At 38.6% G+C, this 19,948-nt stretch overlaps 1 protein-coding gene across 2 annotated transcripts in view; it reads right to left on the reverse strand.

Annotated features, from left to right (window-relative positions):
- The window catches only part of LOC128864273 (uncharacterized), a 107,609-nt gene extending 91,527 nt beyond the window's left edge, over positions 1–16,082 (reverse strand). Inside the window, exon 1 of one of the 2 annotated variants that reach the window (XM_054103846.1) lies at positions 15,631–16,082. In XM_054103846.1, the coding sequence (XP_053959821.1) occupies positions 15,631–15,800 (170 nt within the window). In that variant the 5' untranslated portion in view covers positions 15,801–16,082. The remainder of the gene's footprint in view (positions 1–15,630) is intronic. The other variant, XM_054103847.1, reaches the window with a different exon arrangement.
- Positions 16,083–19,948: the final 3,866 nt, after the last annotated feature.

Consider the following 19,948-nt stretch of genomic DNA (forward strand, 5'->3'; position numbering starts at 1 on the left):
ATACATATATAATAATATCGCGCCTAGAGTAGGGACGCACAACATATCGGCGATTATTACGAGATGTATCGCTACCAAATTTAGAGAGAAAAATTTATGTATATTAAAATTCATTTTTGTAAATTTTCCATTCAAAAATAAACAAAAACTTGTATAATGCATTTGCAATAAAAGCATCGATATTTTCATTTAATGCATAGCAAAGCATTGATGCACCGTATAAAACAATAGATTTTATCCATGAAATGTCCAGTGGCTATGCCCATTTTTAATATCTAAATTATGTTACTCTTGGTCTCAATAAATTTATTGTTTGTTAAATTTTATAAGAATTTAGCACAACAGTGGCATACATACAGTTTGTCAAAAATATCTTTGCATAGTGAAGAAAAATTAAAAATTTTAGCTTTGATCGAGAATTCCAACAACATATAAAAAAGCAAACAAAAAATTTATACACACATTCCATTACTGTACTTGTCTACGACTATTAGGCACCAACAGTTATTAAATAAACACACACACATTACAAAAACAACAACAAAAAAGATGTTTACTCTATTTAAAAAGTGTCAAAAAAATATTTGCATAACTGATGAAAACAACAAAAAATGCAGTTATTTTCCGCGAATTTCATTAATTTGGGGTTTTTTGCAAATGGTATGGAATGTGAAAGGTGTAAAAAATTATTTAGTTGATTTAATTAGTTTGGGAATATCATATTCCATTGGTATTTTTCCCCACTCTACTCTGATGAATCTTATTAATTCAGTTTTATTAGTTGGCGATCTTCTTCCTACTTTTATTTTTAAATGAACCCACAAATTTTCGATTGGGTTAATGTCGGGACTTTCGGCGGGAGTATCAATAACTTTGGTACAGTTGTAGAGTAACCAGGACCTGCATAAATAAGATTTATGCTTGGAATCATTATCCTGATAGTATTTGTATTTAAATTTGTTCGAATTTTCCGGGTGAATAAAGCCGAATTTTCTAACACTGGAAGTCAATTCGTTTTTTAAAATATCAAAATATACTTCCTTGGTCATTATTTCGTCCAAAATTTTGATTTCACCCACTCCCATTGTTGATATACAACCCCAAACCATTACTGACAGTTTTCCAAACTTTACAGTAGAGATACAATAATATTTTTGTTTTGTAGTGCTGTGAGAGGCTTACGCCAAACTCTCTGGGGTCCATCATGGTAGTAGAGCATCATTTTCGTCTCATCTGAGAAAATAACGTCATCCCAGTACTCTGTGGGAAGTGATATGCGCTCGGTGGCAAATCGCAATCTTTTATCAACGTTTTGTGCTGATAACAGGGGTTTTTTCCTAGCCACTCTTGAAGAATATTTGTGTTTTTGCAACACTTTTCGAACAGTTTCATGAGAAACTCTTAACCCGTAGTCTTTTTCCACTTGAAGAGCTAATCCTCTTGTACTGTTTTGCGGGCTATTATAAATAGTTTTAATAATTTTACGTTCAATTCGCTGCGTCACTTTTTTTGGTCTGCCTGTAGAGGGTCAACTCGAGTCTTTCTTCGAAATTCAAATGGTAGTCATGCAAGCACTCATCTACGGCGGCTCCAACTATGTATAAGTAGTTTTAGAACATATTATACAAGGTGGCCCAAAATTAATCCTCAATTTTGATTTTGGATGACGTTTTTTACTAAATAAAATAAAATGATTTTGAGGGATGGAAATCTTTATTTTGACCTTCACACGCTCCATTGATTGTCTGTTTGTATACATACTGCACCTGTCTAGCTCACACGTGTCAAATATAATTGGCATAGGGTGATATATGTTGCGTCACGGCATATAACTGATTTCGACGTATTGTGATGTCTTATACCTACACCGAAGAGAAGCTTAAAACAGTAGCATCCTAGCAAGCTATCAATTCCCTTAAAATAAAAGCAAACGAAAAAGAACAACAAAGCAGAAGTAAAGAATTGGTTAGGTTAGTTTATATGGTTGCCCATAAGACACATCAAATTCATTTCTTCTCCCATTGTAAGAGGAAAACAATTAATTTTAAACTAAATTATTTTCCTACGAAATATTCGCGCTATATAACGGCAAACAAGCGCTAATAATACTAGAGGTGTCACAGACAAACCCACCCAATTGTTAGCGTCAAGTCTTATAAAAGTCTGAATAGATAACCACTTGAGTAATAACAGGTAAAGTGTAACATTAATTTAGATTGCAGAAAACACGCAAACATTTGCAACAGATGGTTAGTAAGCGAACACCTACTCACATACTTGCATTCTGTCACTTACAGTGCAAAATTGAATTTACTGGCAAACAAAAATATATTTTTCCATTTCCTTTTTTGATAAGCGTAGTAAACTATCATAAATACAAATATTAATTACTCAGCGAGACTGCTCGACATTCAAGACGCCAAATAGTCTGTCGCAAAGCCATTTATAAATTTTATAGCGCAACTGTTATCACATTGATTTGGCAGTAAGTCCAGCGCACAAATAAGCATTTATAGAGCCATCCACACATATTATACATATTTAGTTGAAAAAACAAGCATCATATTTCTTCAAAAGAATACTGAAAGAGACTAATTAAATAGGCAGAGCCGTATACAAGAAAAGAGAAGCGACAGAATAGACCAATGTACCGCAGGCCTCACCCATGCAGACACCTGCTCGAGCCTGAGCCACCTCCCAGGCACATTAGGAGGCATTTCCTCAACTACGCGGACGAGATCTCAGACAAAACCAAGAGACAGCTACTGGATCGGGCAGTGTACAGATAGGCTATAAACGAATTCATCGGGAGACTCTCACCACCTTCTTAAGCTCCCGACCCCCGAATGCCGTTATCGGAGTCCAACCATCACCAATCGCAGACGAAGAGCTTCAACTTCCCCGAGAATCCGCGTAACCTTGTCACAATTACGTTCTGGATATTATAGCAGTTTAAAAGGGAGATAAAAACGAAGCGATTGATTCTCGAATTTGTTCTGCGCTGACGTTGTGGTCTTGAGTATAGTACGTAAGTTCTGGTTGCTCTCGTTGATTTACGAATTCGAAATTTGTTTGGCTTTGGATCCATTTGTTGTTAATACTATCATTACGTACATTTACAAAGTTGTGCCAAATAAAGCAACATTTTATTATTGACGATGCATTTTTGATGTCATTATCAATGCCTTTACAAATTTTTCTAAGCCTTGCTTTCAAGTGACCGAAAGCATTCTCTACTACTCTTCTAGACTTGGAAAGTTGGTAATTAAAAAATATTTTCGCTGTATCCCTCTGTTGAGTTGTAAGGGTAAGGCTTCATTAGAAACTCTGTAAAGCGAAATGCCGAGTCTCCTAGCACAGCGACTGTAACATTTGTACCAAAAATGGTTTTGAGAATCATTGCAGCGGCCGGGTGCCCCAACATTTATATAGGTACATAAACCTATACCTATGAAAAATTAAGGTCAGTATTTTCATCGAACTTATATACATACAATATAAACAGTTCACCTGTACTCAACGAGGGCTAGTAAAACCCTTGTAGTTATAATAGTCTACAGCATCACTGGCGGAAGGTCTTATTTCAATATGGCAACCATCTGAAGTTAATTAAACTTATATGAGATCTTTGAGCATTAAGTAAAATATACACGCCTACCGACAGCACCCAAACATTGTGGAAATCCAATTTTCTCAAATTCCTAAACACACTCTTCAATTTTCTCTTGGATAAGAAATCTGCTGGGTAAATACTAAGGAGCGAGCTTATCCCAGACCGCTGAACAAAAATCCTGTAAAATATTGCATACGCTTCCTTTTGATACTCCGAACAGTCTGCCGATCGTCCTGTATTCAGCTGAAGAACCAAGCGCATATAAAGCAATCGCGACACGTTTGTCTAAAGGGATGCATTTTCTATACTTTATATCAGTTTTTGCAATGAACATGACTTCGTTACATAAAAAGGCAAAGGAATCCCGGCTCATCCTAAAGACCTCCTTAAAAAACTGGTCGGTGCTGCAAGGAATGTCTATCTCCCAGAACTTGCCATGCCTCACCTAGAATAAACGGACTCGCGTTACTTATTATATTCCCTAATAACTTATTATATTCCCTAATAACAAAAACAAACACAATTACTTACGTGTGTTCATAAACACTTCGACATGTCCCTGCTTTTTATACAATGTAATATTGAATTTCGCATGCGTATTGCTGCCATAATTTTTTGCAATCTCAGTAAACGTCGCATACGGATTTCCTCCAACTGTTTATTATAAGCAGCCAATTGCGCAATTAAATTAGCTATTCCTTCGCCTTAAAGAAACCAAAAACACCGAAATATTCCACCAAAATAATTTCTATGAAGAAAAACCTCTCAAAGCAGTATTAACAGCTGATTGTCAATTTTGCAGGCAATCAGCCATATCTGAACGGGTAGATTATTTTGGTGGATTTACAGGTGATTAATGCATATGTGAACGTATTATTACGGTGTTGCGCATTTTCTCCACGCAATGAACGCACAATTTTTTTTAGCACAAAAGAGAAAATATGAATTTTCATTTCGATGATTTATTTTCCTAGTTCAGAATAATTTAATTCTTTTCATGTATATTTTTTATAAAGTAAAATATTATGAGGTTAGCTCAACAAATATTTGTTTGTTATTAGTAAAACAGAACAGCGAGTACGGGCCATGTCTTGGTGCTAAATGTTATCGATGGTTTGGACAACATTGAGATATCGATAATCAAAATTAATATAAACCATAATTTATGGTATGCTAGTAAATGGTATTAACTTAGAAATCGCAGCAGAAGTCATTTTGATTAACCGGAGCTCTGTTGGTCTTTGAGTACCAGCGGAAGTTATAACGATTTGTGGAGTTTACCAAAATATTTAGCTTCGACAGTGTTTAGTGGTTACAACGACAATTTCAGCTTTGTCGGCAAAAGTTTATTGAGTATTTCCGCATACAAAATGTAGCAAAGGAAAATATTAATAAGTAATCCTATAAAAATGGATGTTTATGCATTGAATACGTAAGTGTATGTATTTAAATATAATGCGTGTATGTATGTGTATGTGCAGATGTGTACTTGAAAGCATGAACATGCTCATATGGGACCAATAAATTAATGCGTGCACAGTTTGAGTGAATGGCAGTCTAACAACTTCCTCATTTTTCCTCTTCCGCATTAATGCGTTGCAGCTCCGACAAGTTTTTCAAACCATCAACAAGCCATCAACCTATTTAATCTATGCCACATCAAACGCGATCGTCATAGTGGAGTACACGCTGCAGGTTTCCTGCCTGCTAGTAAATGGATGACGGTGGTTGACTCCAATCGGTGGATGACCAGGTGGAGGGGGATTGGGCGCCTCGGCTTCACAATTGCAACTGAGGAATTCAGCTTAAGTAAATTGGGTCATTCGATCGTTAGCAATGTGAGAACATAAGCAACTAATACAAAACATGCAGCAAATCTATGTATGTACATATGTAGGTATATACGTAGAGGCACACCATAAGTTATGTATGTATTTATATACATAAGAAAGAACATTATGCATATCTATGCATATGCGACTTCAAACACAGCTGCAATACGGCTCCAGCTCATACATACATACATACGTGCATACAGTGTCGGACAAAACATATCGGATTGGTGTCAATTAATGACACCATCATCTCTCGCTCTGATAAATATTATTCTAAAAGTAATGAAATTATTTGAAAATAAAGAAGAAATAGTTACTTTAAGAAAACATAAACAACCAAAGACATTATTTCATCCGTGACGTTGTATACGAAAAAAATGTACACTTATTCAATATTCAATGCAACAAAGCATATTGGACTAATTATTTTTATTTAAAATTGTTTAGCATAACCATTATATTTAAGGAGAAGCTTTAAGGTATAGAGACAAAGCAGTTAGGGAGGAGGAATGCTTAACTAAATTCAATTTACTTATTTTTGTCCATATTGGCACCCACGCTGCCGATCCTTCTCTTTACTATTTCCCTGAGACTTTGTATTGAATAAAGGTCCGATGACTGAGTCGGCCATTTGAAAACATACATTTTTTTTCAGTAGCAATCCTATTTCTTATGAGTTTTGAGGTATGTATCGGGTCGTTATTATGCTGGGTTGACCATAAAAGCGGCATATTCCATGCTTCATGGGGGAGAATTACAATTTCAAGTATATTTTTGAACCTAAAGCAATTCATTCTGTCATTTATTCGGTGCAGGGTTTCAATGGTAAATGCAGAAAAACATCTACACACCAGTACACCCCTCCATGATGCTTAACTGTACCTTGAGAATACAGAGAATCTAAGCGCATATTTCGTGATTGGCGAACTTTTCTCATTCCGTCTGAAAATTTGACATTAAATTTGGATTCATATGAAAAGAATGCAGTTGCCCAACGCTTCACTGACTAGTTGATGTACTCTGGAAAAAATAGAAAACGTTGTTATTGACGTTCTCGTAAAATAAACGAACTTTTATCTACCCCCTAATTAAGCAGGCCGCCGTAGCCGAATGCGTTGGTGCGTGACTACCATTCGGGAGTGAGTAGATTCGAATCTCCGTGTATGAATATCAAATAACAGAAAAGTTATTTCTAACAACAGTAGCCTCTTGGCAGGCAATAGCAAACCTCCGAGTGCATTTCTGCCATGAAAAAGCTCTTCATAAAAAACCATTTGCCGTTCGAAGTCGGTTTAAAACTGTAGGTCCCCCCATTGTGGAACTACAAATAGGAGCCATCTAATATGCTTTACTTTTCGGTTTAGGGCTTGAGCTCTAGCTTGGTGCCAATTTATGTGGATGGTGCTTTAACCATTTGCGATCGTATTACATAAATATCCAAGTCTTATTGTCGTGTTGTGGCTTCAGGGCGTTCTCCACGATAATGAGCTGCTTATTATAAAATATACTTTTGATTTTTTTAATGAAAACTTTTTGTCAATGTTTTTCTATCATTAATAACAAATTTTTTCAATTGAGCTGAATGTTTGTTTATAGCCATAACCATTTGTTTACTAGATTTTTAAAGAAGATTTAAAAAGATTAAAATTTAGATTTGTAACAGATTTAAATACGTTACAACTCTTACACTTCAGCTTCATGAAATGAAATCTTACTAAGAACGCTTAAACTACGCGTTACACGCGCAATCGTGTACAAATAACGGTATTTCGTTGCTTGCTATGATAAATTTTTCTCACGCCATTTTTGGCATTTCTGTTTGTTTCAAATTACGCCTGATTACGCGTAAGTTACAGCCGCTCCTAACCTGGAGACAGACGCTGAGTCAAACACTCCTGTCAAACACTCCTGGATTTTTGTATAGTTCACCATACCGTTGTATGGTGAAGAGGATACTTATAACGGGTGGCGCAAAATTAATCAATTATGGAAAGATTTATAATATTTGCAAATATCGTCCTACGGCACTCATATTTGACACTTGCGAGCTAGACAGCTGCAGCATACAAACAGACAAGCAATCATTTTTTTTTTAGTAAAAAGTTTAATGGTTAATTTGGCGACACCCGATTAATTTTGCGCCACCCTTTATTATAGAGACGGTATCTGTGCGCCTCTGTCCCCGGAAAGTCCTCGGATTTGCTGGCTTTAATATCGCTTCCTCAATTTCTGTCGCTCCTATCCGTGTTTGTCTGTTTGTCGCGGACCAAAACGCGAGTGGTATTTTATTTCCCACTTACCCTTCATATCTGCCGAGCATTCCCCATCCGACACCTGGGGACGCGTCCGATGGGAGACAGACAACTCCACACCTATGTATGTCATGTAATGTATGTACATAAGTAAGTGTGTACATATGTATGTACACTGCATCAAAAAATTGTAAATACAGCACTGACTTTCGGAAGAAAGTGATAATATCTTTAGGATTAAACGATTTTTGGTGAAAATTATTACTCTCGATTAATTGTAACCTTATGAGTGCGTTTTTATACTTTTGATCGTAAACACTTCGACATGGAGAGTGAGGCACCAAAAAAGCATTTAGAAGTTCCGGTTGATATTAAAAAAGTAATTGTAAAGTTAAAGCTAGAAGGAAAAAGCTACGGTAAGATATCAGCAACTGTTGACAGACCACGTGCTACCATTCAATCCGTCGTAAAAACGTTTGAAAAGAATGGAACGTTTATCATGGCAAAAGGGAGAGGACGAAAAAAAAATGTTAATCAGTATACGGAGCGAATAATAGAACGAATGGTTAAAGCTGACCCGAAAATTGGAGCACCTACGATTGCAGCGAACCTTGAGAAAACTGGGGGACCAGTTGTGAACCCACAAACTATAAGAAACTTCCTGAAATCTAAAGGTTACAAGGGGTGCGTTGTACGTAGAAAGCCATTTATATCAACGAAGAATGGCCAAAAGCGTATGGAGTACGCGAAAACCTATGTTGATAAGCCAGATGACTTTTGGAACGATGTTATATTTATGGACGAGAGTATATACAACATATTCCGGTCAGATGGAAGAAGATTTGTATGGAGGAAAGCGAATACTGCTCTCAGAAAGGAAAACCTCACTCCTACCGTCAAGCACGGTGGCGGCACAGAAATGTAATGGTTTGGGGCACAATGGCGACTAGCGGTGTTGGAAATCTTGCAATTGTAGAAAGCACTATGGATAGATTTAAATATCTTTTTATTTATCTTTTCTAAAGGACAATTTAAAGCAGAGCGCTGAAAAACTTGGTCTCGACTCGGATTTCAGGGTGGTGTAAGACAATGACCCGAGGCATAGTTCGGAAGTTATAAGAACTTACTTGATTTACAATTGTAAATTTGTGCTCCCACACCCGCCCCAGTCTCCAGACTTAAATCCGATTGAGCATTTGTGGGGTATTTTGGACAAAAAAATTAGAAAGCATATAATAAAAAACAAAGAGCAATTGAAGCGAATTATCGAAGAGGAGTGGCAAAATATTTCGCCTGATGAAACCAAGAAGCTGGTATGTTCCATAAAAAGTTGACTGAAGGTTGTAATTGGAACAAATGGATACCACACGTCTTATTGAAACCTATACATTTTAAGTAAACTTTAAATTTCCTTTACTGTATGTACAAAATTTTTATGTAAAATTTTGAAGATAATTTCTTTTGGGTTATTTTTGCTATGAATATCCTTAATTTATTCGTTACATTTTTTGTTATTGCTTTCACTATGAAATAAAAGATTGAAGAGAGTAAAAATTTTCACCAAAAATCGTTTAATCCTAAAGGTATTATCACTTTCTTCCGAAAGTCAGTGCTGTATTTACAATTTTTTGATGCAGTGTATGTACGTCGAGTATGTTGCAGCGTTTCCATTTGAAGTGCAGTATTGGTAGCGGGTTGCCTGAAATACACGTGCTACATGTGCCACATTCTTACTATGTATTTTCTATGCGCATGCAAAATGCACTATTTCAATGAATAAATAACGTGAACCCTGTCTGCTGCATTTTGATTGATTTCATTGACGCGATGGCAAAAAGCACATTCACACAACACTCGTGCATTGTTGATATCTTATTTTTTAGTTAATAAGGCATTCTTTTCGGAATTATGTTTTTATTATTGTTATTCATATTATTTAATATTTAGGAATCCATTAATAATAGAGGACTTCCGACTTCAACAAGCCTCGAAGTTCTGGCAAAGCTACGACTTATGGAAAGAAATGTACACCAAATTGACATTGGTGAGTGAAATCCATTGGAGTGGACAGTGTATTTAATTTAAAAACTAAACTTGCCTATTTCAGACGACCTTCATGAAATGTCTCACTGCAGGAAAATAATGAGAACATATTAACAAGGAAATTGCACTTTTTATAAAATCGAGGTTTTTTTTACATTTTTCATATCCAGCGAACTCTCGGCAAACGAAAAAAGTATAGTCTAGTGATAATAAAACATTGAATATTTATAAAGAAACAAACCACCAAATGAAATTCACACAATAAGCCTGTTGTTGTTGTAACAGCTGAAAGATACCTCTTAAATATTTGGGGAATGCTGCGAGAGAGACATCCCTTGGTCAGATATAAATCTGCGCCGATACGGTAACGTCGAGCCGACTGTCATGGGAACGTCACAAAAGTCCTGACGGTTGATGGTTAAACATTGGTTTTAGAAATTTGACGCTGTATTTACCTCCAATATTGTTAAAAGTAACTATACTAGCCCGAAAAGCTCCACGCATTATAATCTAATATCGTTCACGTTAAGACGTTTCGATAGCCCTGGTTGAGCTTTGCATTCGAAAGAAGGCACAGTGACGGTTCTGCAAATTTGCCTGCTATAACATGGGAGACTCAGGTTTTAGGCATAAATTCTGTGCTTATCGATTGAATTCGTTTTGCAAAGGCCTAATACGTTGCTTTTCTAAAATCAACAGGAGATGCCTTTAAGTCGGTGTACTTTCTCCATTGCTCAGTGGTCTGGTAATTGATTTACTCTATGTACATACAACAATTCCTTTGTTTGTTTGTTAACAGTAATAGTTGCCCCGCCAGTGCCAGCCATATCACCGGTCATCTTCATCTAGCTCATCTAAAGCTAGGCCCAGGAAACATGCTGTTTCGACGGGTTGGGTCCAGAGGGAGAGGGGCGTTAGATGAGTCGGTTTTAGGGGGCATGTGAAAAGGTGGTTAGTGTCGTGTGGGGTTCCTTCACATGCCGGACATATGTTTGGTATGTCGGGGTCGATTCTGGATAAGTAGGAGTTTAACCTGCTACAATATCAAGTACGTAATTGTGTCAGTGTTACACGTGTCTCACGAGGAAGTTGGACCTCTTCATCTGCTGGTGTTTGGGTTGGACTCCGATTACGGCATTCACAGGACGGGAGCTTAAGAAGGTGGTGACGGACTCCCGGTGAATGTCGTTTATTGACTGTCTAAACACTGTCAGGTCCAGTAGATTTCGGTCAGTTTTGTCCTGGATTTCGTCAGCGTAGTTTAAGAGATGTCTACTGACGTGCCTGGGAGGCGGCTCAGGCTCAAGCAGGTGTCTGCAGGGGTGAAACCTGCGGTAACATCCCAGCAGGAACTACTTGCTGAGCAGTTTGTTATGCTCCATTACTGGAAGCGTTTGTGCCTCGTTGTGAAGGTGTCGAACCGGGGAGTTTAGGAGGCACCCGGTCGCTGCCCGAATAGCAGTATTTTGTGCATGTCTGTAGCTTTATCCACTGCGTGCTTGGACTTTAGTGGCAATTGCGGTTGTGTGCGCTGAGAAGAAGAGCAAACTGTCGAAGGTTACACCCAAAATTTTGGGGTTGTTTACAGTCGGAATTGGTGTGTCGTCGACTTTTACCTCAAGGGACAGCTTGACCTCCTTTGTCCAGGTGGTGGAGAGGGTCGCCGTGGATTGACTTGGGGAAAGTTGGAGATTCCTCGCAGTGAAAAAGCGAGAAAGGTCGGTGAGGTAGTTGTTCACTTTGGAACACAAGCCATCGATGTCATTGCCCGACGCCATTATGAGTATGAGACCAGGGAGAGTCCCGCTGGTGGTTGGGGGAGCTTCGAGATGTAGAAGTTGAACAGCTTTATCTTCCTCTGCTTTGATGTTTGATCTCGAAAAATCACTGACGAGAGACGACCGCTCAGGTAGTTTGCGGACCACCTCTTCAACCCTGGCAGGAGTGTCGACTGATAAATATCATCTAGTAGCGTGGAATGGCTGACTGTGTCGAAAGCCTTCTTCAGGTCCAACGCTACTAGGACAAACCTCTCGCAGGGGTTAAGCGCGCGGTTTATCTGGGCGTTTATGGCGGTGAGTGCAGTGGTGGTGCTATGAACTCGTCGGAAGCCGTGCTGATGTGGGGCTGGGGCCAGGTGTTTGGTGAAGAGTGGGAGTAGGAGGGCTTCAAGTCTTCACTACTGGGGAAAGGAGAGTTATCGGACGATAAGATTCCCCTTGGTTGGCGGGTTTCCCAGCCTTCAGTAATGGGACCACTCTCCCTGCTTTCCACTTGTCAGGAATGATGAGAGTGGCCAAGGACAGATTGAAGACCCTTGTCAGAAATCCTACTCCCAATGGTACCAGGTGCTTCAGCATCAGCGCGTTGAGTCCATCAGGGCCAATGGCTTTTGATGTTTTTGATTTGTTGATGGCCCCCTGAACCTCATCACCGGAGAAAGCAAGTGGCGCACTGTCGTTCGTCAGTTTGTGCAGCCTTCTGGTAGCACGACACTTGGATGTGTCGGCCGGAGGATGCAGTATAAAAAGCCGGCTAAAATAGCTCGCGCATCTCTTCGGGTCCGACGAAGTGCAACCGTTGAAGGTGATAGCCACCTTGTCGTTGTGCTTCACGGGGTTCGACAGGGACCTAACGGTGGACCTGAGCTTACTCACCCCAGAGGTGAGGTTACAGGTCTTCAAGTGCTCAACCGATTTAGTTCGCTTGTGTTGATCTACCAGTTGCCGGATCTCCAAATTGAGATCCCTTATGCGGGGATCCCCGGGATCGACCTGGCGTAGGTGGTCACGCTCATTTGCCAAGCTGGCTGATTCGGCTGGAAAATGAGGACGGATGTCCTTGAAAGTCGGCAGATCTCTCAATCGAGACGATAATGGGCAAGTGGTCTGATGCAAGCGGTAGCATAGGTCGCCACGTTATGCTATTTATCAGACCCGCGCTAGCTATTGTTAGGTCAGGCGAGCTGCTGCAATTGTCCACTACCCTGGTGGGGGCGTCGTCGTTCAAAGTGCTGAATGTCGAAGCGTCTATTTGCTCTGTCAATTGCTATCCCCTACGATCGTTTGGCAGGCTTGAATGCCAAAGACCGTGATGCGCATTGAAGTCACCTACAACCAATCGGTTTTCACCTCTGATGAGCGCACCTATATCAGGGTTATATCCTGCCGGGCAGCAGGTGACAGGGGGTATATAAACATTAAACATTTCGAGCTCGGAATCGCCTGTCCGGACAGCTATGCCTTGACATTTTAACGTGCTGCCCCTGCGGTCGATCCCTTCATCAATGAGTCGATACTGCACTGTATGGTGGACCATAAACACTAGGCCACCACCAGTGTCTCGCTCGCGATCATGTCTGAGCACGTTATAGCCATCCCTGGTGATCAGAGAGGGCCTAGCGTGCAGCTTGGTTTCCTGGACCGCAGCTATTTTGATACTGTGTCGGCTCATGAAGTCAACTATCTCGTCGACCTTGCTCGTGAGTCCGTTGCAGTTGAATTGTAGAAGCTTGAAGCTTCTAGGTAAGGTCGTTGTAACTCGGGGGGTGAGGGACGCGTGGGGTTGCCTACGTAGGGCCTACTGTGCAATCCGTTGTTGTTGTAGCGGCCTGATGATGGTGAGCGGCCGCGCCACGGGGGGCGGTTGCGGGTGCAGAGCTCTGCCGCAGAGGGCAACGTAGTCAGTTATCCACTCACGGGTGGTGCGCAGGCCGGAGCATCTCCGAGAATGACAAACCAGCCATTGCAAGAATTGCATTTGACTGATGCCAGATTCCGAGGTATTCCGGTCTGGCACACGGAACAGACTGTGCGGGGGACCAAGAGCTGATAGGTTGTCCCCACACTGAGGTTGGAGCAGGAGGGAAGGGGATGGGTTAAGTAGGGGGAGTTGTGTTGCTCCGATAGGTTCCTTACCGTAGAGGTGTGGGTTGTGGTGGCGGTTGGTAGTGCCATCCTATCAGGCGGAGTAGTAGCCGTGGAGGCATTGGACGCCTGCTGGCGGGAGCAACACGGGGCCACATACCGTGTGGACCATTCCCTATGAGTCTTAAGGCCTGAACAGGCCGTTTATGGCAGACGCAGCAATATAATACTTCTGGCCCAGGATTGGATTCGATTCCAGCCCTGAGGAGAAGCATTTGCAGCAAGGTTGCTGCGAGGAGTTGCTCCTGTGACGTAAGGGGTGGGGTGATATGCTGTTCACTAGACAGGGCTTGTTTACTGTGACGGTAGCCCTTTCCGAGTCATTCCGGTAACGTAGAATCGGCTGCCATGGGAATGTATAACAATTCCTGGTATATATCAGTGTCCTACGCTATTTAAATAACGCTGAAGATCTTAAAACGAACTAATCTTTTTGAGGTATTTGTAGAAAACAACCCAATTCACCAGAAGGAGAAAGTTAGACTGGTTTGTTCCCACTAAACAAAATTCAGATTTCTTCCGAAGTAATTAAGAGATAGTAGATAATTCTGGACAGTATTATAAGTTCTTATGGAAGCCTCGCCCTAAACATTATTCCTCTAAATACTAAGGGGAAAGGGGATTCTATGTTCGGACTCAATATCAGTTATGCATATATTATTTGTTGCAGCAGATCTTCTATTAGTTGCGTCGGAAACCAATAACTGATATTGCTCCTGATACCTGCGTCCTTCCATTTGTAACTTTATGAAAGCTTGCTGGCTGAAAAGGAAATTGCTGGTGGCTTAAACTATACCACAGCCTAATTTTAATGTCTCACGATAGTCACCATTAATTTCGCTGAAAAGATTCTACAAGAGTCGCTCAATATGTATTCTTAACTGATAGCTTCAGCACTGATTCTGAGTCATGATCTGGAATCTACGTCGATACACACATGAAGATACACATACACCTTTGTTCACAAAAGTGTGTATAAAAGTCATTAATCAGCAGTCAACAATTTTTAGAATTATCTTTAAGTTTTTAATTCAATTTCATTTATTTAATGGAAAATTCATCTTTTAGGTATATTTAAAAAAAAAATCTCTGCTTGCTCAGGATTAAGTAAAACCACCATACCAAGCTAGGCCTTATCAACTGCAACCATTCAGGTGGCAGCCGTTTCTAACCTACTTTCCTGTAAGGACTAAGATTTATTTCCGGTCAAATGCTGCCACTTCAGCAGCATTAATATTGAATATTTCTAATAATACAACAACGAAAAATGTATCAACTGCATTGATTTCTACGTCGGCCAAATGGCAGAGTCAACAATTTTTGCATTCGGTTTCAACAAATTGTATTCTTGTTAACAGAATTTCAAAGAAGCTGCTGTAAGTCAATCGTCCATTCTAGTTGAAAATTAATCAAAATGTAAATACTTTTGAATAAATATACCGAATATGCATCTAATTAAAAAAAGCGTAGAAATATTTTAATTACTGATATCAAGGCAACGCCTGTAAAAATTTATATATACATTTAGTATATAAGCTGACAACACCATTTGTTTCGTGGAAATACGTTGTATTTAGCCCACTTTTTAAGCTAGTACGGACCACTAAAAAATTAAAGTTTGTTCCAAATTTATTTTCATCGATAAGTTCATAGGAAGCAGCAATATCCCGTAATTTTTTACAATTTACTAATAAAATACTACAACTTATGGTGTAGTTAATTCATTTCTAAAAACTTCAATAACTTTTATTTTTATTTTTATTTTTTTTTTTTTGTTTTTCGAACGGCGAGAGAGGAAGCAAATTACAAACTTATGTATTACTTTAACTAAACCACAGAAAGGAAATTTGCGATATTTCATAAGAAAGATCGGTAAAAAATTCATTAATTTGGGATATGTGTAAGGGCATTCATGTAAATCCAAAACTAGATTAACTAGACAAACTATTTATTCCACTTACAGCACTCCTGAACACCGTGTGCATACAAATGATCCAATTGTCATGTTGACGTATGTGGGACCTTTTTGGCCACAGTCAAAGCATTGCCTATTACCACCACCGTTGGTTACCAACTCTCGCAACACCTGCAGGTACTTGTCATCCTGTTTCTTACGAACCACAGCTGCCATATCCGTACTTTTTGTCAAATGGGTCTGCTTAAAGGGCGATTGCGAATGAATATTATATTGTTGTTGCTGGTTTCCTTTCCGAATTTGTTGAATTATATACGGCTCCGCTGCTCTCGTTGTTGTACCCGTGACTGTGGTTATGGTTGCTGTTGCCAGTTCACCGTCACTGTCAGATGCCGCGAATTGCTCTGTATCCGATGATGGATTAGAGACGGTAGTCCCTGGCGGATCCGTAGCTTTGGAATGTAATGAAGTGTTGTAAACAAAAACGAATTGAATTTTGCTGCCTTGTTAGACTTCCTTTTTTATAAAATATTGGCGAAAGGCAACACAAAGTGATTTCAAAATCGATGTAGCTATCAATCTATCTGTAACACTCGGTAGATTTTCTTTTTTTTCAAATTTTGACAATAAGCTGCCTCGAATAGTAACTCAGAACCGCGGCAATTTTAAGGCAAATATATTTTGGAGCACAATATCGCAGCACAACACTTTTACCCACTTTGCACAACCTACCAAACAACTTATTTATGCAACTGCCACTGCCACTGACACTTTTTACAATGAATGCACGCTAGCCTAAGCAAGTTGTCGCCAAGTAGGTATGTTTGTATTTTATTATTTGTGTGATTATTTACACATCTCACTTTTTACGAAATGAAACACCTTTTCCACCTTAATATTATGAATAATAATTACTACGCACTTTACACTCAACCGATGAGCTGTTGGGTTGAATAGATTATTTTGCGTCCTAAAATATGTTATTTTATTAACATTAGTTAATAACAAATAACAAAGCGGCAATAATAAAATAATATTCAAACACCTCTGCTCTTTTAGCTCAACTGAAAAATATATCTTGGATTGGCTAACGTCAAGAGAATATTTTCGTGGCCAGTGTTACCTTGCACTATGTAAATACAACTTTTAAGTAATGGTGCTCACACTCACCAATGTAAGCGAACGTTCCGTAGCAGCTGACACGAAAGCCTTATGTATCGATATTACGGAACACAAGCACACACAAACCGAATTATTTTGTAAATATGTTGCCAAAGGAAAGCAGCTGTTTTCTACGAGCACAAGTGTAGCTCAATTTTGTGTATCCCACGGGCAACAGAAAGGGACTACGATAACGTTGTTGTTGTTGTGCAGGTGAGTGCGGGCACCATAAAGGAAACAGGTATCTCAATATCGTCTACGTGATGTGGAAATTATAAATTTTGACATTATATTGACATATTCGATGTAAGTAGGTAAAAGTATTAGAAACGAGTTGAATTTTGTTTAATTCTCAATTCGCATTTTTTTATAACTATTAAGGAATTTTTAAAAGACACTCGCGCGAAATGGAATTTGAGTATTTCTTTCAAAAAAATGATCCATACCACTTTTCAGTTAATAATACAGCGTGAAAGTAAAAGCTGTCCTAAAAAGATATTATAAATCATTAATATATTAGAAAAGTACGCGTTTGCGTACAAAATCTGCAATACTTAAATTATTCATCATTTTAAAGAAATGTATAAATGCTACTTTTGAATGCAACGATGCAGTAAGCAGCTCTTCCTCTATTCCATATTCGTGTGTGTCACAAGGCCATCTTACACTGCGCTTAGACTGTTTTACTAATGGCACCATAACAAGCACGAGTACAGTAATAGTATAAACAGACAGCGGTGTTAATCGGGATTACCGATTAAGATGCTAATGTTACTGATGGCTGCTTTGTTTATTGAATAGTTTTGTCAGTAAAAGCTGCACCGCAAGCAACAAGTGTTATTAGCTATCCTGGGACTAAGAAATAATAATTTATTTAAAAAAATATCTTAAATTGCAATTTCCCTACTTGAAACTGCATCGAAAACAATTAATGTACAGTGGGTGGCCAAATTATTATACTCAAACAAAATTTTCTGTACTTTGTTTTTACTGTACTATTGTTTTACAATAGTTTTATTATTTCGAACGGTGGACTGCTAAACATTTAGTAACTCAGCTATTTGACGCTGGGTATATTCACAATGTTCCAACATTGTGGAAGTTTTTGCTTTTTTAGTTGGTGTGAGGTCAGCACACGTCGCCATCTCTACAAGGCAAAATTTTCAATTTATTTCTATAAAAACCCAATTAATAAATAAGAAAATTAGAAATCATCAAAAAAATATGAGTATATAACACAATAATAACCCAAAAATAAAAAAGAAAACATTAGCACTTACCTAGTACTGTAGATTTATTTTTTCTTAAAATCCACACCCGCAAAAAGAAGCTTGCTCTTTGAAATTTGAACTGATACTGTCACTAACGTCTATCAAATATGAAACAATAGAAAAAACAAAAACATAAGTAATTCTAGATCACGTACAGTGTTGTCAGATGTGTGAAAATTCCCCTAATCCGCTTAAATTATGAGAATTAAGTATAGTTGTAATCCGCTCTATTTGCAATTAATTCCTCAGATAATTCCGAATTAAGAAATACTGGATTATAAAAAGACTTTAAAGTTGAATATATGGTATATATGAATTAATAGTGGACCAAATTTTTGTCTTTCAATTGAAAATGACTTTTAAAAATCGTTTGAATTGGTAGGTGGGATGTAGATAACAAGTCATTTGACAGATCTCATTTTAAAGATGCGATAAAGGTAATCTAATAGCATTCGCATCATTGAAGGTTTTATTTGTCAATTGCACTTAGCTGTTAAAATTTAATGAATAATTGCAATTGTTTTGAAGAAAATTATATTCAAGCTGATGGTTAATACGTGTGTTGTTGAAAATTTCTAGCTTATTTCGCTATTGGCAGCGAAGCATTGAAATTAAAAATTTCTTAAAAATTGTTTGTCTTCGCAGCAATCCTGTTGCCCTCCATTTGTAGAAAAAAGCAAAATACTCATTAAACCTGCTGTTATTATGACTATGGTCAAAGGTTTAAAAAGCTAGAGTGACTACCATTCGGAATTCAGAGAGTGAGCGTCGGTTCGAATCTCGGTGAAAGATCAAAAAATTAAGAAAAAGTTGTTTCTAATAGCGGTCCCCCTCGACAGGCTATGGCAAACCTCCCAGTGTGTTTCTGCCATGAAAAAGCTCCTCATAAAAAATATCTGCCGTTCGGAGTCGGCTTGAATCCGTAGGTCCCTCCATTTGTGGAACAACATCAAGACGCACGCCATAAATAGGAGGAGGAGCTCCACCAACACCCAAAAAGGATGGAAGCTCCAATTATATATACATATATATTATATATAAAATAAAATAAGAGCACTTATAAGTGTTCATTGTGTCACTGGAGATTATGGCACAGTGGACCTTCTTTCCTCTACACCCGTGGGACTAAATTATGGAGCAAAAAATTGGCTGATCTAGTGAAGATCTGCAGGATCGCTCGGAAGGAAAATGGACGGCAACTAGGCTCCAACACACAGGGGGCCAAAACGTGGACCCTAGAATGTGTTTGTACAATATGGGTATCAAATGAAAGCTGTTGATAAGTGCTTTAATACGGGGTAATTTTCATATCTATTGATGACTAGGGTCTCGAAATATATGCCAAAACGTGGACCCGACGTGTCTTTGCACCGAATTAAACCAAACTTACACACATTGTTAAGTAAGTATTGAAAATGGGTTTCGTAAAGTTTGGTTGTAATTCGGAACACTGGCAACGCGTACAGCGTTCTTTTGAACCAGCCATAATGTCGATTACTTTTTTAACGCTTGGGGCGGAACTGAACTGTCAAATTTACAGTGTGAGTTACAATGTGTCAATATTTCTTTCTGATTTGGATGCCATAAGGAGAAGGATTTAAAAACAATATTCTTTTTTCCTGATTTTCAATTTATATTTTATATTTACTCAAAAACAAATAGAAAAACAAAAAATATTGTTTATGCCAAAGCGCTTGAATAAAGAATAAAGAAATAAATAATATGAAAACCATATCTTTTCTGTTCTAAACCATATCTATTCTATTTTAGTGTGCCCAGCGAAGCGGGCCGGGTTTGCTGGACAGGCTTCTGGAAGGGAAGCAAAATAACTGGCCTTAAAAACACGAAGAAGAAGTTGCTGGAACGCGCCAAATTTTTCTCGAGCGTCGAGCTAAATCAGTTCTGCTGAAGACAACTGTACTAAAAAAAGGA

Source organism: Anastrepha ludens, chromosome 5 (genome assembly GCF_028408465.1).
Source record: "Anastrepha ludens isolate Willacy chromosome 5, idAnaLude1.1, whole genome shotgun sequence".
Lineage (NCBI taxonomy): Eukaryota > Metazoa > Arthropoda > Insecta > Diptera > Tephritidae > Anastrepha > Anastrepha ludens.